A 26,377-nucleotide genomic window follows, 5' to 3' on the forward strand; every position below is an offset into this window, starting at 1 on the left:
AAGCGACTTACTGTACAGTTACATTATACAGTCTAAGCAATTGAGGGTTAAGGGCCTTGCTCAAGGGCCCAACAGTGTTAACCTGGCAGTGGTGGGGCTTGAACCAGTGACCATTCGATTACTAGTCCTGTACCTTAAACACTAGGCTACAACTGCCCTAAATTTTAAAAATTAAAAAAAATGAACAGCCGTTTTGTTTAGCGCTCGGCTTGAGCGGTGCAGTAAAACATCATCAAAGTGCCAATATGAGACAAATCTGCATTTGTGTGAAATAACGGTCAAAAAATGTTTCGCTGGATTTTTCTCCTGTTTACCTTTTAAACTTGTGTTATAGCTTGGGGTTCTGAGAAATTGTAAGAATCAGCTTTTCCAAGAGAGATGAGTGATCGTCTCTGACTTTACATCTACAAGGTGGACCAACTAGGTAGGAGTGTCTAATAGAGTGGACAGTGAGTGGACATGGTATTTAAAAACTCCCAGCAGCGTTGCTGTGTCTGATCCACTCATACCAGCATGTCAGTGTCACTGAAGTGCTGAGAATGATCTACCACCTAAATAATACCTTATCCAAAGCGACTTACTGTACAGTTACAGTATATGATCTAAGCAATTGAGGGTTAAGGGCCTTGCTTAAGGGCCCAACAGTGTTAACCTGGCAGTGGTGGGGCTTGAACCAGTGACCTTTTGATTACTAGTCCTGTACCTAAACCGCTAGGCTACAACTGCCTTCAATTTTAAAAATGGATTTATTTTTATTTCAGATGAACAATGAACAGCCGTTTTGTTCAGCGCTCAGCTTGAGCAGTGCAGTATATTCACTCTGAATTCACTGTTTCACTTTTAAACTTGTGTTATAGCTCGGGGTTCTGAGAAATTGTAAGAATCAGCTTTTCCAAGAGAGATGAGCGATCGTCTCTGACTTTACATCTACAAGGTGGACCACCTAGGTAGGAGTGTCTATTAGAGAGGACAGTGAGTGGACATGGTATTTAAAAACTTCAGCAGCGCTGCTGTGTCTGATCCACTCATACCAGCACAACACACACTAACACACCACCACCATGTCAGTGTCACTGCAGTGCTGAGAATCATCCACCACCCAAATAATACCTACTCTGTGGTGGTCCTGTGGGGATCCTGACCATTGAAGAACAGGGTGAAAGCAGGTTGAAAAGGTATGTAGTGAAACAGATGGACTACAGTCAGTAATTGTAGAACTTCAAAGTGCTTCTATATGTTAAGTAGAGCTGATAAAATGGACAGTGAGTGAAGAAACAATGAGGTGGTTTTAATGTTACGGCTGCTCAGTGTAAATATATGTGAATGCAATGATGCAATATTTTTAAATATAAAAAAATGTTAGTGCAAGTCGTAAGGGTGTCAATATCTTTATTGAACTTTTACAAGTAATGACAAACAAAACCTGGTAACAAACATGTTGGCATATTTGCCATTTAAAAAGAGCAATAATGTGTAAACAAATTAAATTTGAGTACTGACAAAACAGCAGGTCCAAACAACAACAGCATTATCATGCACCGACTCGATTCGTCTTACAAGTGAAGCATCTTACTGAGTTACATGAACAGAAAACAACAGTAGAATGTATTTTTACTTGCATGGCATTTGCTGTGATGCTGTCCTTTTTGGAATTTATATTTTTAAGTGATATTATAATGGAATGGAATAAAAACAGTATGTGCCTACACTCTAAAATGCAGAAAGAGAATAAAAATTCAAGTGATCAATAATGATAATAACAGTGATGTTACAGTGTCGTTGTAAATGAGCATTCTGATCTTCTAACAAAGAGCTCAATGTTACCATAATAAGGATTTTTCACTTGCAAGCTCAGGATTTTTCAATAGAACGCTAAAATAAAAAACTGTACGGTGTAACAGCTTGTATGGGTATGAAGACCTTTTGTGCATAACGTCGTTATCGTAACACCACATCTGCTAATCCGCAAACGTCCACATCTCTTTCCACAGCTCATGCATTCGGAAACAGACGAGCTAAGAAATTTTGACTTTGTTCTTTTCCTGGGCGTTGACCTGCTCCTCTCGCTGTTCCTCCCTCTCGGGCCGCTCGTCACTTTGGCGAGCGATCAGGAGGCGGCAGGTGAGCAGGATGCCGAACACCAGGGCGTGGGCGTAGCGTTTCAGAGGGTCGCCGACCAGCTGGTGGAAGAAGAGCACAGCCAGCATGACCAGCAGAAGGAGAAAGTTGGCTACATCCTTGGGTTTTCCAGGGACGAGCGTCAGCACCACGCCACACGCTACTTCTACAGTCCCGATGACCTTGCGCAAAAGCACTGAGGTGATGCCCAGCTTCTTCAAACCAGGTAGGGCCTTCGCGTACGTCTTATAGGCCCTTTTCTGAAAAATAAATAAATAAAATGAGAAGCAGGCAGAAACATTTCAGTTAAACCATTAGGCCTGAACTCTGCAGGGCATTTGCAGCCTGTTACCATTTTTGAAACTAAATTTATACTTGCCCCACTATTGAGCAGGGTTTTTTTAAATGCTTACACAGTTTGAACTCTATATACACCGATTAGCCATAACATTAAAACCACCTCCTTGTTTCTACACTCACTGTCCATTTTATCAGCTCCACTTACCATATAGAAGCACTTTGTAGTTCTACAATTACTGACTGTAGTGCATCTATTTCTCTGCATGCTTTGTTAGCCCCCTTTCATGCTGTTCTTCAATGGTCAGGACCCCGACAGCACCACCACACAGTAGGTATTATTTGGGTGGTGGATCATTCTCAGCACTGCAGTGACACTGACATGGTGGTGGTGTGGTAGTGTGTGTTGTGCTGGTATGAGTGGATCAGACACAGCAGCGCTGCTGATTGAGTTTGTAAAAACCTCACTGTCACTGCTGAACTGAGAATAGTCCACCAACCAAAAAAATCCAGCCAACAGCACCCTGTGGGCAGCGTCCTGTGATCACTGATGAAGGTCTAGAAGATGACCAACTCAAACAGCAGCAATAGATGAACGAGCGCCTCTGACTTTACATCGTCAAGGTGGACCAACTAGGTAGGAGTGAACAGTGAGTGGACATGGTATTTTAAAACTCCAGCAGCGCTGCTGTGTCTCATCCAATCATACCAGCACAACACACACTAACACACCACCACCACGTCAGTGTCACTGCAGTGCTGAGAATGATCCACCACCCAAATAATACCTGCTCTGTGGTGGTCCGGCGGGGGTCCTGACCATTGAAGAACAGGGTGATAGCAGGTTGAAAAGGTATGTAGAGAAATAAATGGACTACAGTCAGTAATTATAGAACTACTGCTTCTATATGGTAAGTGGAGCTGATAACATGGACAGTGAGTGTAGAAACAAGGAGGTGGTTTTAATGTTATGGCTGATCAGTGTATATACATATACAGACGTAGAGTACAATGAAATATCCCAGCCTGTTTGGAAGCTGGGGTCAGAGCGCAGGGTCAGCCATCATATGGCACCCCTTGAGCAGAGAGGGCTAAGGGCCTTCCTCAAGGGCCCAACAGTGGCTGCATGGCAGAGCTGGGATTCAAACTCTCAACCTTTACGTTGACAGCCCAAAGCTCTACCCACTATACAACCACTGTCTCATCAAAATTAATACGAACACCTGCATACTTGCTCACTGATGTCTTTGACCAATCAGCCAGTAATGTGGTGGCAGCACAATGCACACATTTCATTATTGTTTACATCAAGCTTGGAAAGGGAAGAAAACATGAACTGTAATCTTTGACCATGGCATGGCTGTTGGCGCCAGACAGGGAGAAAGCCTTGTTGATAAGAGGGGTCAAAAAAGAACCAAACAAATCACTAGAGCATAGTTACATGATTGCTACAGTTTATTAGAGTATCTGATCAGCTTGTTGCTGACAATTTGCATCCCTTTAAAGCCACATCGTACACTTGTGGCTACAGAGTAACGTACTGTAGTGTATGCTGTTAGGTGCCGGGAGGATTGCCAAAAACTGTACATCGGGGACACTAAACCACCACTGGCGAAACAGATGGCCCAACATCGAAGATTGACCTTTTCTGGCCGGGACTCCGCGGTTTACACTCACCTGCAAACCAGCGAGTTTTAATGGTGACGATGTGCAGATCCTTGACAAGGAGGAAAGCTGGTTTGAACGAGGAGTCAAAGAGGCCATCTATGTGAAGAGGGAACGACCATCCCTGAACCAAGGGGGGAACCTGAGAGTACATCTCTCACCATCTTACAATGCCGTAATAGGACCTATACCCCAATCATATATGAAAAGCACACATGGCCATTGTAATTAATGGTCACTGTGATTTGCATATGGACCAGATTACCGGTTTCATTGTTATGCAATGGGCAGTGATCGGTCGTTATGCAAATCATTTGCATATAAGGTTGGGGTATTCACCACCAGCTCAGACTGAAGAAGTCACTTGGATGAGTGAAGAAACGTATCTCTACAACAAACTTGTGTCCAGATGAACTAATTCAACTTTGTGGACCCAAGTATTCTTGTATTCTAGGATGACACTGACCCTATAGTTCATGCAAAATTGCCTATGCTTGCAATATTTACAGTAAGATGTCATGTGTTATAGCCCATCATCAACATTAGAATGCTGCTTATAGCTACAGCTGAGTAAGCCCAGTCTAATAAAATTAACTATAGGAATACTCATGAGTGTCATAAAAGGGGGAATTGTGCTTATCTTTGGGTCTATTTATTTAAGGTGAATGGATAACAAACAATCTTCTGCGCTGTAAGGATTACTGTAAAGGTAACCTTTCTTGTGTAGTAAATATTTATTTATTTATTAGGATTTTAATGTCATGTTTTACACACACAGGTTACATTCATGACAGGAACGGTAGTTGCTGGTTACTCAAAATTCATCAGTTCAAGTCTTTAATGTCAAACACAGCCGTGGACAATTTTGTATCTCCAATTCACCTCACTTGCATGTCTTTGGACTGCGGGAGGAAACCGGAGCTCCAGGAGGAAACCCACACCGACACGGGGAGAACATGCAAACTCCACACAGAAAGGACCTGGACCACTCCACCTGGGAATCGAACCCAGGACCATCTTCTGTGAGGCGACTGTGCCGCCCCTTCGTATAGTAAATAGGTTCAACAGATTTATTATATATATTTTTCTTTATGCATTTTCTCCCCCTTTTAGCTCGTCCAATTGCCCAATTGCATCAGGCTTCATCTCCACCAATGCCGATCCCCGTTCTGATTGAGGAGAACGAAGCTAACCCACACCCCCTCCGACACGTGGGCAGCATGCCGCATGCATCTCATCACCTGCACTTTGACGAGTTCAGTGCAGCTCAGCATTGTGTATGGAGAGACACACCCTGAGAGCGCTCTTTTCTCATCTCTGTGCAGGCATCATCAATCAGCCAGTCATGGGAGAGAGACCCCATCCGGCTCAATCCCACCCATATCTGAACAACAGGCCAACCGTTGTTCATGTGGCCGCTCAGCCTTAGACGGCAGGCAGAGCTGAGATTCGATACGATGTATTCGAGATCCCAGCTCTGGTTCCAGCGTGTGTTTTTACCGCTGCGCCACCTGAGCGGCCCATTATATTTTAATTTGGGTATTTTAATATGGGTATTATTGGTCCAGCGATACAATATAGTGTATTAAGTCTGTACACTTATGTACACTTTACACCAAATCTATAAACTCTGTGATGTCACATGTCTCAAAAAGAGAATGCTCATCATGCTGTCTTATTATAACAAAATAAGGAAGCCACTCAGGTGGCGCATCGGTAAAAACGCTGCAACCAGACTGGGATCTCGAATACATCATATCGAATCTCAGCTCTGCCTTGCCGGTTGTTCAGGTGGGCGGGACGAAGTCGGATATGGGTCTCTCTCTGCCATAATGGTGCAATTATGACCTCTGCTGGCTGATTAGAGGCGCCTGCTCAGAGATGGGGAAGGAGTGCTCTTAGGGTGTGTCTCTCCGTACACAACGCTAGGTGGCACAACACTCGTCAATGTGTGGGTGATAAGATGCATGCGGCTTGCTGCCCACGTGCCGGGCGTGGGTTAGCTTCGATCTCCTCGGTCAGAGCAGGGATCGGCATAGGCAGAGAGGAAGCATGACGCAATCGGGCAATTGGACGAGCTAAAGGGGGAGAAAAAGGGGAGAAAAATATAATTAAAAAATAATAATAATAAGAAATAAGAAATAAATAAGAAAAATAAAATAAATAATAAGGAAAGAGATGGAAGGTAAAACACACACAATGCTATATCCTATCATGGCCACTTATAGAACCTTATAGTTCCTCATCTGGCTTTTACATAATAGTGGCTGTTGTTTCAAATCAACCACTTTTGTTGCTGCATTCGTGTTGCTAGGATTTTTTCCCGACAACAGCCAACAAATAATTAACAGTGAATTGTTTAATAGCATTATTACCATTAGTCTATAACAAAAGGTGAAACCACTTAAGACCTATGTCTGCCATAGACAATGCTAAAGAAACAACTGCAACTCAATTATTTTGAATACTGATTTGGTTTCTACCTAAATTACTATATGAAAGTCAAACATTAAAATCATGTGGTTAACCTACTAAGCAAACGATCAGGCAAAACATGACAGGCATTAGTTGGAGCCCACAGTTCAGATAAAACAGTGCAGTTTTTGTGTTGTGGCAGTGGTCACATAATGTCAAAATGATATTCGGGGTACCAATGTCTGAACAATAAGATACCCCGAGGTGGTTCTGATGGAAACCTGTTCACCCTCTCGAGGTTAAAGACTGCAAGTCGAGACTGCAGTGCCAACAATGCTGCTTCTACTAGATGTGACGGAGACCTGGCATGTTTGCACCAAAAATGTCCAGAACTTACAAGTTACAATGGACTTCATCACAGACTGGACTGAATAATGAAGAACTCTAGTTATAACTTTCAGTTCAATTTAATATTGTGTTTCTATGATTTGTTTAAATCTTATTTATTTAAAGTATCCTCCAGGCCACCCAAGAAGGATGGGTCACTGCTGAGTCTGGTTCCTCTCAAGGTTTCTTCCTGTAATTTTAAGGGAGGTTTTCCCTCCCACTGTCGCCCTCGGTTTGCTCAGCAGGGGTTTTTGGTCTGTTGGTCCTGGATTCTGTAAAGTTGCTTTGAGACAATGTCCATTGTAAAAAGCGCTATACGAATAAATTTCACTTGACACTACTAAGATACTAGTATCATGCCATTTCCACTACACAGGGAGAACATGCAAACTCCATACAGAAAAAAACAGAATCTGTTCCACCTGGGAATGAAACCCAGGACCTTGCTGAGAGGCAACGGTGCTACCCACTGTGCCACCTTATTGTAGTATCATTGTTGTGTGGTTGCCCTGCGATGGACTTTAGACCTGTCCAGGGTGTTTCCTACCCTTCACCCAGACAAAATCGCACCCACCGCGACCCTGAATAGAACGTAATTAGAACGTATTACAGACACACGCATGCGCAGAATAGAAAATGATGTGTAAGACACGTCGTTGGGAAACTGCAAGGGTAATAATTAAATACCAGCATTTTATAGTAAATTTTACTTTTATTTTTCTTATAACTGGTCTAATTAGAACAAACCGGGACTATAAAGTAAAACATATGCATATATAATATGCTGATAATATGCGGCGTCGTCATACTGAATAGTACAGAGCTAACGTTATTAGCATCTATGTGCAGATGCACCAGATATACCAAAACACCGACAAAAAAAGCACATTTACTTAGTAATACTGTACCAAAATAAAAACGTAATAATAAGTATAAATGTGCTTTAAAGCGAGTAAAAAAATCAGAGTATGTGTTAATTTATACTGCAATTTTCAGCACAGCGCTAATTAAACAATGGCTTTGTCCCAAATTGCAATAGGTAAGTGTTAAACCGCAATGTAGTGGTTTCAGGCACACACTGCTGCGGCTGTGTTTTATTAAGACTTCACTAGAAATATAGTGTACTATAAATGCTATCATCAACACAACAAGCATATGATATTACACAAATGTAATAAAACCCGCAATTTCAGGCGCACTCATCTCGCACACCGCTTCTGATATTGTGCAGCACTGCGGTTTAACCCTCCACACTTACCATTTCACTGTAGGCATCTTTGCTTAAACGCGGTGTGAGTTTAATGGTGCCCATGAAGACGAAAAAGAGCCCCAGTGCAAAAGACAGAGCGACTATTGTTATCGTCCTCGGAGATGCCATTTTTGTTCAGGACTGGCTGAAAAGCCGGCTGTGTAGCATCAGCTGTCTCAACAGTCTGCTCAGTGTCCTGTATTAAAGATGCTGAGGGGGGATGGGATGGGATGTAATGTAATCAGATCAAACATGGCGAAGTGCCCTTCTTGCATTACTTAATTTCAGACAGGAGGGGGCGCTGTTGTACATAGAAGAAATAAGCGCGCATGTTTTGAGGGCAACGCTTCTGTTTGGAACTGTGAGGATGTAAACAAATAAGTCTGCAATTACTTTACTTGACAGTTTACACATCAGAGTGAACTAAGATCTGGACTGCAAGCAGGCCAGTCAAGCACACACACACACACACACACACACACACTGTTTGTAGTGGCGGCTCCTGCCAAATCTCTCAGGGGGGGGCAATTGTTGCGATGATGGCCAAGGTGACCCGTTCAATGGGTAAATTACAGCCATCCCAAGTTGCAAAAACTCATTTCAGGGAGGTACCCCCGGAGCCGCCCCTGACACACACACTGTTTGTCCTACAGTTACAGCACATACAGAACGAGGCTTGGCATCATTTTGCTCTAATAATCATCCTTCCTGATAAAAGACGTCGCCTTGATGGCCGCATGAGTCTCTCTAAAATCCCAATATACGCCTCCTCGTTAATGGTACCTTCACACACACGCAGATGTTGACTTTTGCAGCTTTCACTGATAACAGTCTGGATGGTCCTTTTCATCTTTGGCAATGAGAACCTGACATCCATTCTTTCAGAAAACAAACTGAACCATGGACATGCTTACACTGTCTTTCGGACCATTTGAGCTCGGGCCCAGAGAACTCATTGATGTACGGCTTTTACTTGATGTACTCCTAAACCCATGTGGCTATGTTCTTTTAATATATATATAGTTATGGCTGATCAGTGTATATAGAAAGGTAATAGTCTCATATGAACTTATAACTTATTATAATTAATTCCAGAAAAATAGTAGTTATAATCCAACACTGAATAACTCAAATGCACTCCAATACACAACATGGTAATCTTTTTATTTTAAATACAGATCTTGATTATCCAGGATATCACAAACAACATTGAATTTAAACTGGAATTCATTTAAACGTCTATAGTGAAACACTGTACATTTCTCCATTGTTAGACTCCTGTAGACTTCAGCTCGATGTTTCTGTTGTGCTTTCAGTTCGTACGTGTTACAGACGTCCTTGTATGGTCTTTCTATTTTTAGTCTTCTTACTGCTCTGGCACCAAGCTTTGATCCTGTCTGGCTTTTAGGGCCAGAATTGCTTTTCTGTAAAGGTCTACCGGGAAACAGATGAACGAAATAATTTAATCTGCTGAGAGTCTAGATAAGACTTGCCCACCCCTGATGTTATATTTTTATAGTGTAGTTTATGGCAGGATATCTTAATTTTAGTCCTCGTGACTTACCACCCTGCTAAGTTTAAGCTCTTTCTGCTTGAAACACACTTAATCAAACTCATGGATTAGCTCATCAGCTGCATCAGCTGTGTTATGAGCAGGGAAACCTTGAAACGGTGGAAAATAGTGGGCCTCCAGGACTGGTTTTCAGAACTCCATTTAATAGAGCTTAGATAAGAAAGCATTAATAAAACATACCATTATGATTTGAATGTATGAGAGAATCAAGTAAGACTCACCAAAAGTGGCAGACAGGTCAGCAGGCTGTCTATATGCTGCAGGCATTTCTTCTGTGTTTATCCTATTTTTCCGTTTTCCTTTAAGCACCTTTTTCTTTTTCTTCTTTTCTCCTTTTGCTGTAAAACAGTTTTATTAAACTGTTATACAACCCAAAATCAGAAACCGTTGGGACAGTATGGAAAATGCAAATAAAATAAAAATGCAGTGTTCCTTACATTTACTTTGACTTTTATTTGATATTTCATGTTTTGTCTGCATAACTTAATTTCATTTATTAATATACCTCCATTCCTGCATTTCAGGCCAGCAACACATTCCAGTAAAAGTTGGAACGGGGGCAATTTAGGGCTAGTAATGATGTGATTCCAAACAGGTGAAAGTGATTGTAATCATGGACAATGCAAAACCACATGCTGCACACATTACAAAGGCATGGCTGTGGAAGAAGAGGGTACGGGTACTGGACTGGCCTGTCTGCAGTCCTGACCTGTCCCCGATAGAGAATGTGTGGAGAATTCTGAAACGAAAAATGCGACAACGACGACCCCGTACTGTTGCACATCTTAAGACGTGTTTGCAGGAAGAATGGGACAAAATAAAAGCTGAAACACTAAATCACTTGGTCTCCTCGGTGCCAAAACGTCTTAGTGTGGTGAAAAGGAATGGCAACATGACACAGTGGTAAATGCTTTAGTGTCCCAACTTTTTTTGGAATGCGTTGCAGGCCTGAAATGCAGGAATGGATGTTTATTAATAAATGAAATGAAGTTAAGCAGATAAAACATGAAATATCTCAGATTCATCCTGTCTGCAATGAAATAAAAGTAAAAGTCTCTATCTAGCTATTTCCTCGGCGGATCGTGATCCGCATTATTGATTTGGCACAGTTTTTACGTCGGATGCCCTTCCTGACACAACCCCCCCTATTTATCCGGGCTTGGGACCCGCATTACAATGCACTGGTTTATGCATCCTAGCGACTAGGCACCTAAAGGATAATTCAGTGTCTCCAATTAGCCTGGCTGCATGTTTTTGGACTGTGGGAGGAAACCGGAGCACGCGAAGGAAACCCACGAAGACACGGGAAGAGCATGCAAACTCCGCACAGAAAGGACCCGGACCGCCCCACCTGGGGATTGAACCCAGGACCTTCTTGCTGTGAGGCGACAGTGCTACCCACTTAGCCACCGTGCAAATAAAAGTCAATGTTTTATTATTTGCATTTTCCATACTGTCCCAACTTTTTCTAATTTGGGGTTGTAGTACCAATTGGCCTGACTGCATGTCTTGGGAGTGTGGGAGAAAACCGATGCTCCCGGAGGAAACCCACGCAGACACGGGGAGAACATGCAAACTCCACACAGAAAGAACCCTGGCCAGCCTGTGAGATGACAGAACTACCCACTACAATACTGTGCCACCCCTAAACATTGTAATAAAATGTGAACAATACCGTTTGTTGTATTCGATGTATCTTTCTCTGAGGATTCTGGATGATCCAAAGTCTCCACCTTCACCTTTGCTTTGGGTTTTATCTTTAAGGATTTCTGTGGCAACAGGGCACTGTTGGCCTTTTCCTTTAGACAGTTATGGTCCTGCTCCACCTCGTTTCCTTCCACCTCCTCTTCTACAGGCTCTTTTCCTCCATCATTAGTCTTGCTGCCTTTTTTCACACTTTTCCTTTTAATTTTTACATTTAATTTCTTTTTCTTCATTTTCTTTTGAAAGGAGTTCTCCTGTAATCAATAAGTTTGCATAGTTAAGCTTAGTCTAAGGCATTAAAACTGTATACAATCAAATTAGTGTATTTTTTTTTTGTTTACCTTTTTAAGAATATCTCTGATTGGTTGGAGGGACCTTCCAGTTTTTTGTTCTTTCTGCTGAGGGTGTGGTACTTGGCAGATTTCTGGTTTACTGGCTTTTGTTCTGCACAGACAAGATATTGATACTGACAGCTTGTTTCACAACCCTCTTGCAAGATCAATGTTTCCTGTTTTATGGTTTCCTTTCTTACAAAACCTCAACCAACCAGCATTAGTTTATTGTGGGTTTTCATAACATACTGTATATGCTGGGTCAAACATAAAACATAAAAGTTAGAAGGATAAAAGGTTCTAAATTGTATTTGACTTAAATTCTCCAATCTACAACCCAGGATCTAGTCATCTCTCTTGATGACTCCCAGATCAGACCATCTGATATTGCTCGAAACCTTGGTGTTGTCCTGGATAACCAGCTGAACTTCTCTTCTCATGTAGCCAACATGACAAGATCGAGCCGGTTCCCCCTCTACAACATCAGGAAGATTTGTCCATTTCTCTTCATGGAAGCCACTCAGATTCTTGTACAGTCACTTGTAATCTCACGGTTGGAGTACTGTAACTCCCTCCTGGCAGGTGCTCCTATGTCCACTATTAAACCCTTATAACTCATACAAAATGCAGCTGCTCACCTGTTTTTTAACCAACTTAAATGCTGCTACATCATCCCACTGCTGCGTTCTCTTTACATTTACATTTTCAGCATTTAGCAGACACTTTCATCCAAAGTGACTTACAGTACAGTTACAGTGTACAATCTGAGCAATAGAGGGTTGAGGGCCTTGCTCAAGGTCCCAACAGCAGCATCCTGGCAGTGGTGGGGATTGAACAGCAGATTTGTGTTCTTGGTCTGTTGTCTACTTAAACTAGAGTAATGTAATGTTCACTATGGAAGCACTTCTGTAAGTCACCCCATACAAGTGGAAGTAATCTTTTGACCTCGACTGTATATAGGGCAGCCAAAAATCAGATCGACAGAGCCAGACCTGATCTTTTAACAGGGTCACATGTCTGGAGGACGTTTGTATTTAAGTTGTGATGCTGAATATATATATATGTGTGTGTGTGTGTGTGAATTCAGCATCACAACTTATATATGTGTGTGTATATACAGTATATACGTATATATATATATATATATATATATATATATATATATATATATATATATACACAGTATATATACTGTATATATACACAGTATATATATATATATATACAGGGTGGGGCATAAAGATCTCCCACATTTTGAATGAATCTACCAAAAGAACCCAACTATCTAGAAAAAAAAATGCTTATATTTCTGAAAAGTACATAAAAAACAGTTTTGTTTTAATGGGTTTTAAAAATTATATCAGACAAATGGCGGCCGTTGTTGGCAATACATTGATGGAGTCGTTCCCGGAAGTTCTCCAAGACTCTCCGTGTCATCTCAGGTGGTATTGCGTCGATTTCCTCTCGGATCCTTTCCTTTAAATCCTCAAGAGTTCGAGGACGATGTCGGAAAACCTTTTCCTTTAGGTATCCCCAAAGGAAAAAGTCACAAGGGCTTAAATCTGGTGACCTTGCCGGCCACCCCACGTCTCCCCTTAAAGAGATCAAATGCCCAGGAAACATTTCCCTCAACACTCCAAGCGAACGTCGTGCTGTGTGAGCTGTGGCCCCATCCTGCTGAAACCATACATGTTCTGTATCCAAGTCATCCAGTTTCGGGCACAGAAAGTTCTCCAACATTTCAACAAAATGGTAGAGCCTAGCCTACCGAATGAAACCTGTCCCGCCTCTCTACTGCCACTACAGCCCATACGGTGCCCACTCCAAATGTGGGAGATCTTTATGCCCCACCCTGTATCATATTATCTTTAATAACCACTTTATCCTGATCGACCAGCTTAACTGGAAACACTGGATGCAAGACAAGAATACACCATGGACAGGATGCCAATCTATCATTTGGCATAACATTATGAGCACTGACAGGTGAAGTGAATAACACTGATTATCTCTTCATCACAGCACCTGTTAGTGGGTGGGACATATTAGTGAACATTAGTGAGCCGCAAGTGAACATTTTATCCTCAAAGTTGATGTGTTAGAAGCAGGAAAAATGGACAAGTGTAAGGATTTGAGCGAGTTTGACAAGGGCCAAATTGTGATGGCTAGACGACTGGGTCAGAGCATCTCCAAAACTGCAGCTCTTGTGGGGTGTTCCCGGTCTGCAGTGGTCAGTATCTATCAAGAGTGGTCCAAGGAAGTAACAGTGGTAACCCAGCGACAGGGTCATGGGCGGCCAAGGCTCAATGATGCACTACAGAGTGAAGGCTGGCCCGTGTGGTCCGATCCAACAGACGAGCTACTTTAGCTGAAATTGCTGAAGAAGTTAATGCTGGTTCTGATAGAAAGGTGTCAGAATACACAGTGCATCACAGTTTGTTGCCTATGGGGCTGCATAGCCGCAGACCAGTCAGGGTGCCCATGCTAACCCCTGTCCACCACCGAAACCCGCCAACAATGGGTACGTGAGCATGGGAAGGTGGCCTGGTCTGATGAATCACGTTTTCTTTTATATCACGTGGATGGCCGGGTGCGTGTGCGTCGCTTACCTGGGGAACACATGGCACCAGGATGCACTATGGGAAGAAGGCAAGCCGGCGGATGCAGTGTGATGCTTTGGGCAATGTTCTGCTGGGAAACCTTGGCCCTGCCATCCATGTGGATGTTACTTTGACATGTATCACCTACCTAAGCATTGTTGCAGACCATGTACACCCTTGCATGGAAACGGTATTCCCTGATGGCTGTGGCCTCTTTCAGCAGGATAACGCGCCCTGCCACAAAGCAAAAATGGTTCAGGAATGGTTTGAGGAGCACAACAACGAGTTTGAGGTGTTGACTTGGCCTCCAAATTCCCCAGATCTCAATCCAATCAAGCATCTGTGGGATGTGCTGGACAAACAAGTCAGATCCATGAAGGCCGCACCTCACAACTTAGAGGAGTCAAAGGATCTGCTGCTAACATCTTGGTGCCAGATACCACAGCACGCCTCGACGGGTCAGGGCTGTTTTGGCAGCAAAAGGGGGACCAACACAATATTAGGAAGGTGGTCATAATGTTATGCCTAATCGGTGTAGATGAACTACAAGAAATCAGAATATAGTTCTAGATCTGGCCGCAGTTTACTTACAGCTTTTAAAAACCTTCTCCAGAAGTGTATTATTAAAAGGTTACATCTGGCCAGAAAGACTAGCAACACTACATCTGGATACCCACAATATGCTCTTACCTTTCAGCTTTATTTTTCTTCTGTGTCTTTTCTGTTTTTCCATTTCTTTCCCTCTCTTTTGTTCCCGGTGGCCTTCTACTGTCCCTGACTACACGGGCACAGAGTTTCGAGTAGTCGAGGCACACAGCCCTCAGGAGCCACCTAAGACCTCGCAGAGTTTTCCTGTCTGACCATCGACGTGAATCCATTAAGGCAGAGCACGGTTCCTTTAGAAAACAAAATCTCAAGAGTTACTTTACAGAAATACTTTGCTTTAGTCTTTAGATGTGGTACTCACAATATGGCACAGACTCTGGCTCTGATTGACCAGCTTCTCCAGGGACAGAACCTCTATCAGTTCACTTCCCAGCAAGGCATTCATCTTGTCCTGTTTATTGGCCATTCTGTAAACGAAACATACCTGATAATTCATTTGTACTACAACATTTTTAATTCAAACATTTATTAATAAACATCCATTCCTGGATTTCAGGCCTGCAACACATTCCAAGAAAGTTGGGACAGTAAAGCATTTACCACTTTGTAATGTTGCTATTTCTGTTCACCACACTTAATAGACGTTTTGGCACCGAGGAGACCAAGTGATTTAGTGTTTCAGCTTTTATTTTGTCCCATTCTTCCTGCAAACACGTCATAAGATGTGCAACAGTACGGGGTCGTCGTTGTCGCATTTTTCATTTCAAAATTCTCCACACATTCTCTATTGGGGACAGGTCAGGACTGTCGCAGTGAAAGAATTTCCCCTTGCGGTATTTAGCGTGGTTCAACACTGCGGTATGCAATAATATCGCCATTTTTTTTGTTTTTGAAAATTACTTAATTTATCTGGATTTTAGAGCTATATAAACAAGCTTTATTGTTAGGCTATGATTCGGTATATTATTGCTTTATAATGACAAAGATGAGACAGCTTTAAGACAAATCAAATGCGTGTTTATTGTTAAATACAGAACAGAGCATGGATGCACAATAAGAATGCACGGCTTTTCTCTATTAAAAAAAGGTTTAAATTAAGCTTCTGTGTAAGATATGCACTGCGAAACGAAAAAAAAGCAAACTGTTTAGGCTAAATATTTTAAATGCACATCTAATCAAAATATGGTAAAAAAATAAATAAATAAATAAAACAAAACCTTTCGTTTACAATAAAGAATAAAGTCTGTAAGACCTTAAACCTGCGTTATCATGCGCGCTAGAAAAACCAACATGTTCACCTGATGTGGTTTGAGAGAGGATCCGAGTGGGGTATGCGATGTTCCCGGCGGCACTAACAACTCTCTCTGATGGTGCTCGTTGCACTAATACACACGTACTGTACCTGCATGCGACTTTAGATAGCAGAGGAAACTAGCCTGGTTATCGCGCCACTATTAACCATCTATTTATTAGGTATAATTGACATAACAATATATACTACATTTTAAGTTAATATTCGTTTCAATACATTTTTCTTCAACGAAAAAATACATTTAAATCATTCCAGCAAGCCAGCAAGAGAATTTTTGCAGGCTGCAATGCCATATTAACCATCATTAAGTGTTTTAGTACGCCAAGGCTCTTTGAATATAGTCTAAATTACAAGTATTTTATTGAGTGTGAACTCAATTTGATCATTAATAAACTTGCCTTTAATTAATGTTGCCATTGTTTCCATCTTAAAACACAAAGCCTGACACTCAGCAGCAACGGATGCAAACAGGTGGCAGGAAAATGACACTCTTAGCTCATTTTCATTATAAATTTATTTAACATTTATTACGCCCGATTGTAAGCGAAAAGCAAGATGGACCCTGCATCAAGAAAAAAAAAAAGAAAGAAAGAAAGAAAGAAAAAACGTGAACATCGCGGTGTTGCGGTTGCTTGGCATGCCCTGCGGTTGGCTGGTCTATACCGCGGTATTTCAAAATTGCGGTTAGCGCGACAGCCCTAGTCAGGACTGCAGGCAGGCCAGTCCAGTACCCGTACCCTCTTCTTTTGCAGCCATGCCTTTGTAATGTGTGCAGCATGTGGTTTTGCATTGTCTTGTTGAAAAATGCATGAACGTCCCTGGAAAATGACGTCTTGAAGGCAGATCTCAATGTACTTTTCTGCACTAATTCTTACTGAAGTGTAAATGACCTTTGTCAAGGGCACTGACACAGCCCCACAGTCTGGATGGTCCTTTTCGTCTTTGGTCTGGAGCACACGGCGTCCTTTTTGTCCAAAAAAGACCTGGAATGCTGATTCATCTGACCACAATACACGTTTCCACTGTGTGATGGTCCATCCTAGATGCCTCCGAGCCTAAAGAAGTCAATGCCGCTTCTGGACATAAGGCTTCTTTTTTGCACAGTAAAGTATCAAGTGACATTTGTGCATGTAACTCTGTATTGTAGTGCTTGACAAAGGTTTGCCAAAGTAATCCCTCACCCATGTGGTTATATCAGCTATTGTTGAGTGGTGGTTCTTGATGCAGTGCCGTCTGAGGGATCAAAGATCACGAGCGTTCAGCTTAAGCTTGCACCCTTGCTCTTTATGCACTGAAATTCCTCCTGATTCCTTAAATCGTTTAATGATATTATGCACTGTAGAGAGAGAAATATGAAATATGCAAATCCCTTCCAATCTTTCTTTGAGGTACATTGTTTTTAAACATTTTAATAATTTTCTCATGCATTTGTTGATAAACTGGAGATCCTCTGATCATCTTTGCTCATCAAAGACTCAGCCTTTCCTGGATGCTGCTTTTGTACCAAACCATGATTACAATCACTTGTAGACATCACCTGTTCGGAATCACATCATTATGTAGTTTTTTCACTGGCCCTAAATTGCCCCCGTCCGAACTTTTTTTGGAATGTGTTGCAAGCCTGTATTGCAGGAATGGAGGTATATTAACAAATAAAATGAAGCTGAGCAGATAAAACATGAAATATTTTGGGTTTAAACTGTCTGCAATCAAAGAAAAGTCAAAGTAAATGTAAGAAACTCTGCATTTGTAAGTGAAAACTTCAAAAACAGGTACATTTAAACCACAAATAAAAATCAGTAAAATAATATCTTACATCAACAGGGGTTTTCCAGCAACTCTAGGCTGTCTTAGCATGTCTGTCAGAAGGTCTTTGACCTCTTTTATTCTGTGTCTGTCACTGGAGTCCACCACAAAGATTATTCCATGGGCCTCGCTATAATATTCTCTCCAGCCTGCCCGAGCTTCAGGACTTCCACTCACGTCCAGCAGGTTTACCAGAAAGTTTTCAATCAGCAACTCATTGTGGACGCATCCATGAGTAGGACCCACCTCTCCAAATGGTGCTAAATATAAAGTAAATGTAGACATATTTTAGTTGATAATCATTTTATAAACAGTTTATTTGCATGGGTAGTAGATGCTTACCTCTCAACATTCCTCTGATACAAGAAGTCTTACCAGCCTTGTCAAGCCCAACCACCAGAACTGTAATGTCCCTAAAGAATTACAAAAAGTGTACATTACTATTCTTGCCTGGGCATCACTTGTTCAGTTAAAATAAAAGTAATTTGTTAATTCTTGTGCTTTCTCAATTGATTAACCATTATCAACTGAAATGATGAGTTAAAATTCGAGATCTCTGCTCACAGCTTATTTTCTAATGTTGGATATTGAGTTTTATTAATAAATTAAAAGTTCCTTGGTTTGATCCCCAGTTGGGACCGTCCGGGTCCCTTCTGTGTGGAGTGTGCATGTTCTCCCCGTGTCCACGTGGGTTTACTCCGGGTGCTCCGGTTTCCTCCCACAGTCCAAAGACATGCAAGTGAGGGTAATTGGAGACACTAAATTGTCCACTGTGTTTAATAAAGCCTTGTGAACTGATGAATCTTGTGTAATGAGTAACTACCGTTTCTGTCATGAATGTAACCAAAGTGTAAAACATGACGTTAAAATCCTAATAAACGACCGCTCAGGTGGCGCAGCGATAAAAACAGACGCTGTGAGCAGAGATCTCGAATACATCGTATTGAACCTAAGCTCTGCCTGCCGGCTGAGGATGAGCGGCCACATGAACAACAATTGGCCTGTTGTTCAGATAGGGGCGGGATTAAGCCGGATGGGGACTCTCTCTGACTAGTGCGATTACGTCCTGGCTGTGGCTGGTTGGTGGCACCTGCACGGAGATGGGAAAGGAGTGCGGTAGAGGATGTGGCTCTCCGTACACAGCGCTGTACTGCACTGCACCAGCATTAGTGAGAGGATGATTGACGGGCAGAAATTGGATTCGCTAAAAGTGGGGAGAAAAAGGGGGGAAAAAAATCCTAATAAACAAACAAACTAAATTGGTAAATTCTGGATTTTGATTGATCATGTGTGCAGCCCTGATCTGTTTCCTATTAAAAATAATGGTGCATCATGAACTGAAGGACCAGACAATGGCGACCACACACCCTTAAACAGCTGAAGTTTCATATTAAGAAAAAATGGAGAACAATTCCACCTGCATAACTGCAACAATACTGTCTTCAGTTCCCAAACCATTAAAAAGTCTCATTATTAGGAAAGCCGATGGAACCCAGTGCTATACACGCCTCTGTTCCCACTTTTTGAGTGTGTTACATCCATCAGATTTGAATGGTAAGAATGGTAAGTTTTACTAAAAATGGGGTTTGTGTAAATGTAAATATAATTGGATTAAAAACCAGAGCTCCCAGAGGAAACCCACAGAGACATGGGGAGAAGATGCAAACTCCACACAGAAAGGACCCAGACCGCTCTACCTGGGAATCGAACCCAGGACCTTCTGTGAGGCGTCAGTGCTACCCGAACCATCATGTCGCTCATGTTATAATTAGAAAATAATGCACTACTAAGAACAAACTGTTGTGCTTTATTCCTTTATGTTCAACTGTTTTGTATTAAATCACACACCTTCTTTTAATTTGTTTTAGCAGTTTTCTGTTTCATTTAGTTTCTCTTTATAGTCCTTACAGGACAAATCTGCTTTAAAAATGATCAATGAATGTTTTTTTTATTCAAAGCACTTTGATTATATCTGACTTGTACCTCGTTGGTTGTTGAAGTTTGGAGACCCAGTTGCAGCAGTTGCTCATAAGATTGAACATGCTGAGCTGAGGAGGAGTGCACCATCTTCTTATATCAAACCTGAACAGATAATAGAATAGGGTTACACCCACCCATAAACTGTGACATCTTGGTTAAGAAAGCTGTCTCGCAAAAATCGATTATATACTTCTGCAGAGCCGATTACCCATATAAAAATGTAATATATAACATATACTACCTCACTAGAAATATGTGACTTTAAGAGCTTAACAGTGGTCACTACTGTCTGATTCTCCTCTTCATGATGTACTATACATTACATTTACATTTTCTGCATCTAGCAGACGCTCTTATCCAGAGCGACTTACAGAAGTGCAGTAAACATTTCCCTACTCTATTTCAAGTAGACAACAGTCCAAGGATACAAATGTGCTGAAACTCTGTTAGAACAAATTTTGAATCATCTTTTGAAGACAGTGAGAGACTCAGATGTATGAACAGACAGGGGAAGTTTAAATATTCCTTGAATCTTTCACTATGTTATAAGTGCTAGATCCATGTCCCATGGTCTTTTATGCCCAATCATGATACACTGATCAGCCATAACATTAAAACCACCTCCTTGTTTCTACACTCACTGTCCATTATATCACCTCCACTTACTTTGTAGTTCTACAATTACTGACTGTAGTCCATCTGTTTTTCTGCATGCTTTGTTAGCCCCCTTTCATGCTGTTCTTCAATGCTCAGGACTCTCCCAGGACCACTCACTACAGAGCAGGTATTATTTGGGTGGTGGATCATTCTCAGCACTGCAGTGACACTGACATGGTGGTGGTGTGTTAGGGTGTGTTGTGCTGGTATGAGTGGATCAGACACAGCAGCGCTGCTGGAGTTTTTAAATACTGTGTCTACTTACTGTCCACTCTATTAGACACTCCTACCTAGTTGGTCCACAGTGTAGATGTAAAGTAAGAGACGATCGCTCATCTACTGCTGCTGTTCGAGTTGGTCATCTTTTAGACCTTCATCAGTGGTTTATCATCAGTTTTAATGTTATAACTGATCAGTGTACTCTCACCTGTTACCAACGTACTTGCTTATTGTTGAATGTAAAACAGTATAACCTGAATCTTCGATAAACTCTTTTTCTTATTTTGCCCTGTGCTAATTTGTTTTGTGTGTGAGTGTGTTGCAGGCATCAAATTCAAAGTACAATCAAGTTGGTCAGCCAAAACATTGAAAGTAATTTCTGTGTTAAAGAAATCAAAAGAATTTAAGATCTTTTTTTACTGCATTTTACAAAATGTTCCAATTCTGTAAATGGAGCTTTTTATTTTTATTGTTAATTTTAAGTAAAAAGCCTTGCTCTTCAAATCATCAGTGATTATCTTTTAGTAAACTTAGTGTTGACACCATTCCCAAACTCATATGCTGTTGTAATGAGACTCATTCAAAGCAAACCCAATAAAAAAAGATCATAATGATATTAAAACTATTAAACCAAAGATAAATTATTAAAATTTTAATGCTATATGTTTTATTTAATGTAAAATGGTACAGATATTAGTTAAAACATTACCAAAATAGTATAACCACAGGACACTGTACTATAAGACAAATACATTTTTATTCCAAAGATTAAAATAGCAATTTACTTACAGCAATAGATCCGAATTTATCTGCATTTTTCTGTTTTCCTTTGCTGTGGCATTTTGCACAGTGCAGCAGAATCCTAATCAGGCTCAATTTACACTGCTAATCCTGTCTCGCCATCTGGGAGGAGCCAAGCAGTAAACAAGCTTACAGGTCTCACCAGTTCCATGGCTACATGACATCTGCTCACTTTATTACCTTTTAATGGTTGGACTACCTGTCCAAAATTGTTTGTTTGTTTACAGTAGACCCTTGTCTTATGAATTTAATTGGTTCTGAAGGGCTGTTCTTTAGTCAAAATGTTCGTTAGTTAAACCTATTTTTCCCATAAGAAATCATGTAAATAGAATTAATCCGTGACAGACCTCCCAAACCATAAATGTCTTAATTGGTCTTTTTTTTTTTGTTATAAATACAAGTATATTTTCCTTTAAATCTTAAATTATAGAATAGACATTCCTATAATAAACAAGAATAAACAACAATACACAGTAGTACTGTACTGTACATAAAAAACACACCACATTTCAGTACAGTACGTGTGCTGTACCATACACCATAATAACTTTCCTTCTTTTTTTTATAAAATGTATCTACCAGAAACAACAATAACTCTCATATTTCTCTATTATTTGCTTCTTTATTTCAAAAGTGTTGTATTTTGTAGGTGTAATTGCACGAAAGAAAGAATACTTTACTCAGCGACTTCCTTCTTCTCTCTCACTTACTGCCCCCTCTGTCTGATACACAGTGACAGCTACTGGCAGGAGTAATTATACAACAAAAAATAGTAATAGATTCATTTTCTCAATACTGTGCTCTCTCTGTACCTTCTTTTGGGGCCATTTTAATATTGAATTTTACAAAATATAAAGAAAACACAGAAAAAAATACCATCCGCTGTCCGAAAGTTCGCTCACTATATATATATATATATACAGTATATATATATATATATATATATATATATATATATGAGAGAGAGAGAGAGAGAGAGAGAGAGAGAGAGAGAGGGGGTCGGAGTCAACTTGTTCGTGATGTCACGTGTTTTGCGAATTTCGGTTCGTAATCTGAAATTTGTTCGTACGATAAGTTGAAAAAGATCGTTCGTAAGCCAAAATGTTCGTATGGTAAATGGTTCATAACTCAAGGGTCTACTGTATTAGGATTTTAACGTCATGTTTTACACTTTGGTTACATTCATGACAGGAAACGGTAGTTACTCATTACACAAGATTCATCAGTTCACAAGGTTATATCAAACACAGTCATGGACAATTTTGTATCTCCAATTCACCTCACTTGTATGTCTTTGGACTGCGGGAGAAAACCGGAGCACCCGGAGGAAACCCACGCAGACACGGGGAGAACATGCAAACTCCACACAGAAAGGACCCGGACCGCCCACCTGGGGATCAAACCCAGGACCTTCTTGCTGTGAGGCGACAGTGCTACCCACCTGTCCAAAATGTTTAACTGCTTCAAATATTTTAATAAACCATTCTTGTTTGTAGAGTATTAAATGTGAATAGTTTGAAGCCAATCAATAGTATATTCATTACACAATAGTATATTAATAAGTATTATTTATTTATTATTAGGATGTTTTACACACTTTGGTTACATTCATGAGAGGACAGGTAGTTACACAAGATTCATCAGTACAATGTCAAAGTTTAATGTCAAACACAGTCATGGACAATTTTGTATCTTCAATTCACATCACTTCCATGTCTTTGGACTGTGGGAGGAAACCCGAGCTCTCCACACTTTATTACATTACAGACTCATTCTGTAATAGATTGAGTTCATTTTGTGTCAGAAAATTCTACACAAAATATCCCAAATTGACAAAGTGAAAGCAGGTTTTTAGACATTGGTGCTAATTTATTGAAAATCAAAATGTAAAATATCATATGTACACAAGTGTGCACACCCTCTGATATGACACCCAAAAGTGAGCTAAAGTGCATTTTGTTTTCACTGATACTGCTTGACATGTTTCTACAATTTAATTGGAGTCCACCTGTGGTAAATTCAATTGATTGGAGATGATTGGGGATTGCCAACACCTGCCTATATAAGGTCCCACAGTTGACAGTGCTATCAAAGCAAACTCCAAGCCATGGGGTCAAAGGAATTATCTGCAGACCTCAGAAACAGGATTGTGTCAGGGCATAGATCTGGAGAAGGTTCTACAGAACCTAGTAGAACAGAAACATTGCTGCAGCTTTACACGTCCCAAAGAGCACAGTGGCCACCATTATTCATAAATGGAAGAAGTAGTAATAAAGGCGCCTATGAAGAGGCACAGGTGTAAAGAAGGGGTCCGCTAGGACTGCGCACGCCACGGAGGGCACGCGAGCAGCAAATATACCCTCCTCTAATGCAATTAGGGATCCCCAGCAGCGGAAGACAAATTGACTATGCTAAATCAGGAGAAAAAGGGTGAAAATGCATAAATAAATAGAAGAAAAAAGGTAAATCTAAAAAAACAACAAAAGAAATTTCATAAAAACTATTAACTAATTTAAAACTTGATGGCAAAAAGTTGGGACGGGGCAACAAAAGGCTGGAAAAGTAAGTAGTACTAATAAAGAAAACAGCTGGAGGTACAATTAGCAACTAAATCACATGACTGGGTATGAAAATAGCATTTTAGAGAGTCTCTTAGAAGCAAATATGAGCAGAGGTTCACCAATCTGCGAAAAAACATTTATTCACATTTTACACAGCGTCCCAACTTTTTTGGAAGTGCGGTTGTACAGTATCTCAGAGTGCCTTAAGTATCATGTTATTGGTGTCAACAAGGCAGACAGTTAGACAAGCATCCAAATGTAGCTTAAGTCTGTCTGTCATGTTAGCATGTAACTTCTGATAATAACACAAGTCTGCTAGTAAATTCGTGTCTGTTCTGATCAAATTACTAAATTACATTCAGGACGTGTGTTAAAAACAACCCTAAACAATCCAGTGACCTACTTTGCTAATGGCTGATTTATGACTTTAAGCCTGGAATACCCATCCACACTGCTACTTGACCTACTGGCTAAGATTAGCCTGTGTCAGCTGGCCATTACAGAAATGGAAACAACTTAGTAGTAGTAGTGCTGCGCTCAGCTGTCATCATGATTACACACATACATAGATCATCATATCTCATACATACGCTAGACATACACTGATCAGCCATAACATTAAAACCACCTTCTTGTTTCTACACTCACTGTCCATTTTATCAGCTCCACTTACCATATAGGAGCCATTTGTTTCTCTGAATGCTTTGTTAGCCCCCTTTCACCCTGTTCTTCAATGGTCAGGACCCCCACAGGACCACCACAGAGCAGGTATTATTTGGGTGGTGGGTCATTCTCAGCACTGCAGTGACACTGACATGGTGGTGGTGTGTTAGTGTGTGTTGTGCTGGTATGAGTGGATAAGACACAGCATCACTGATGTTTTGATGATTTTTTGTTTTTTTGTTTTTTTTAATTAATATTCCCCCCCCCCCTTTCTCCCCTTTTTTAGCACGTCCAATTGTCCAGTTTGCATTGTGCTTCCTCTCTGCCTATGCCGAACCCTGCCCTGACCGAGGAGATCGAAGCTAACCCACATCCCCTCCGACATATGAGCAGCAAGCCGTATGCATCTTGCCACCCACACATTGACGAGTGTTGTGCCACCTAGCGTTGCATGCGGAGAGACACACCCTAAGAGCACTCTTTCCTCATCTCTGTGTAGGCGCCTCTAATCAGCCAGCAGAGGTCGTAATTGCACCGTTCTGACAGAGAGAGACCCATTTCTGGCTTTTTGTCCCGCCCCCCAACTGAACAACAGGCTAATTGTTGTTCATATAGCCACTCAGCCTCAAGCCGATAAGGCAGAGCTGGATTCGATACCATGTATTCAAGATCCAGCTCTGGTTGCAGTGTGTGCTTTTTATTGCTGCGTTACCTGAGCGGCACATGCTGATGGAGTTTTTAAACACCTCACTCTCACTGCTGGACTGAGAATAGTCCACCAACCAAAAAAATATCCAGCCAACAGCACCCCGTGGGCAGCGTCCTGTGACCACTGATGAAGGTCTAGAAGATGACCAACTCAAACAGCAGCAATAGATGAGCGATCGTCTCTGGCTTTACATCTACAAGGTGGACCAACTAGGTAGGAGTGTGTAATAGAGTGGACAGTGAGTGGACACGGCATTTAAAAACCAGCACAACACACACTAACACCCCACCACCATGTCATTGTCACTGCAGTGCTGAGAACGATCCACCACCTAAAAAATACCTGCTCTGTGGTGGTCCTGTGGGAGTCCTGAGTCCTGACCATTGAAGAACAGGGTGAAAGCAGGCTAAAAAGTATGTAGAGAAATAGATGGACTACAGTCAGTAATTGTAGAACTACAAAGTGCTTCTATATGGTAGGTGGAGCTGATAAAATGGACAGTGTGGTGGTTTTAATGTTATGGCTGATCAATATATGTACATATACTTTACCTGACGCACAAGTGGAATCTGCACGTGTTGTCAGCTGAAATACTTACCGAATTACCCAAATTATATTTAGACAAGGATTTAGGTCTAGAGAAGGCTTTGATTAGTCAGTATCTAATCCTGGCTGTGCTATCTTCGTAACCCCTGTCTGTGCATATAAACTAATTGAGTAATA

The 26,377-nt window shown here is 41.1% G+C and overlaps 2 protein-coding genes across 2 annotated transcripts; both read right to left on the minus strand.

Annotated features, from left to right (window-relative positions):
• Window positions 1–1,381: 1,381 nt before the first annotated feature.
• On the minus strand, window positions 1,382–8,337 carry tmem35 (transmembrane protein 35). Its single transcript, XM_062999891.1, has 2 exons — window positions 8,141–8,337; window positions 1,382–2,378 (listed from the first exon to the last, which is right to left on the minus strand). Exons 1-2 carry the CDS (start codon window positions 8,258–8,260, stop codon window positions 2,016–2,018), a joined length of 483 nt encoding a protein of 160 aa, XP_062855961.1. The 5' UTR covers window positions 8,261–8,337; the 3' UTR covers window positions 1,382–2,015.
• Window positions 8,338–9,315: 978 nt separating this feature from the next.
• arl13a (ADP-ribosylation factor-like 13A) lies at window positions 9,316–21,735 on the minus strand. Its single transcript, XM_062999893.1, has 10 exons — window positions 21,710–21,735; window positions 20,048–20,146; window positions 18,407–18,477; window positions 18,075–18,324; window positions 15,308–15,413; window positions 15,031–15,236; window positions 11,750–11,852; window positions 11,380–11,662; window positions 9,926–10,042; window positions 9,316–9,565 (listed from the first exon to the last, which is right to left on the minus strand). Exons 1-10 carry the CDS (start codon window positions 21,733–21,735, stop codon window positions 9,498–9,500), a joined length of 1,329 nt encoding a protein of 442 aa, XP_062855963.1. The 3' UTR covers window positions 9,316–9,497.
• Between the last annotated feature and the right edge of the window lie 4,642 nt (window positions 21,736–26,377).

The sequence above is a fragment of the Trichomycterus rosablanca genome, chromosome 8 (assembly GCF_030014385.1).
Source record: "Trichomycterus rosablanca isolate fTriRos1 chromosome 8, fTriRos1.hap1, whole genome shotgun sequence".
Taxonomy (NCBI): Eukaryota; Metazoa; Chordata; class Actinopteri; order Siluriformes; family Trichomycteridae; genus Trichomycterus; species Trichomycterus rosablanca.

Bases quoted from the DNA above. Each gene is read 5' to 3' on its own strand.
- tmem35 (XM_062999891.1), bottom strand. From the start codon at position 8,260: ATGGCATCTCCGAGGACGATAACAATAGTCGCTCTGTCTTTTGCACTG. The intron at 2,379-8,140 runs GTAAGTGTGGAG...TTTATTTTTCAG, and splicing joins AAGATGCCTACAGTGAAATG to AAAAGGGCCTATAAGACGTA.
- arl13a (XM_062999893.1), bottom strand. From the start codon at position 21,735: ATGCAGATAAATTCGGATCTATTGCT. The intron at 18,478-20,047 runs GTACAAGTCAGA...GTAATTCTTTAG, and splicing joins AAACTTCAACAACCAACGAG to GGACATTACAGTTCTGGTGG. The intron at 11,663-11,749 runs GTAAACAAAAAA...TATTGATTACAG, and splicing joins TCAGAGATATTCTTAAAAAG to GAGAACTCCTTTCAAAAGAA.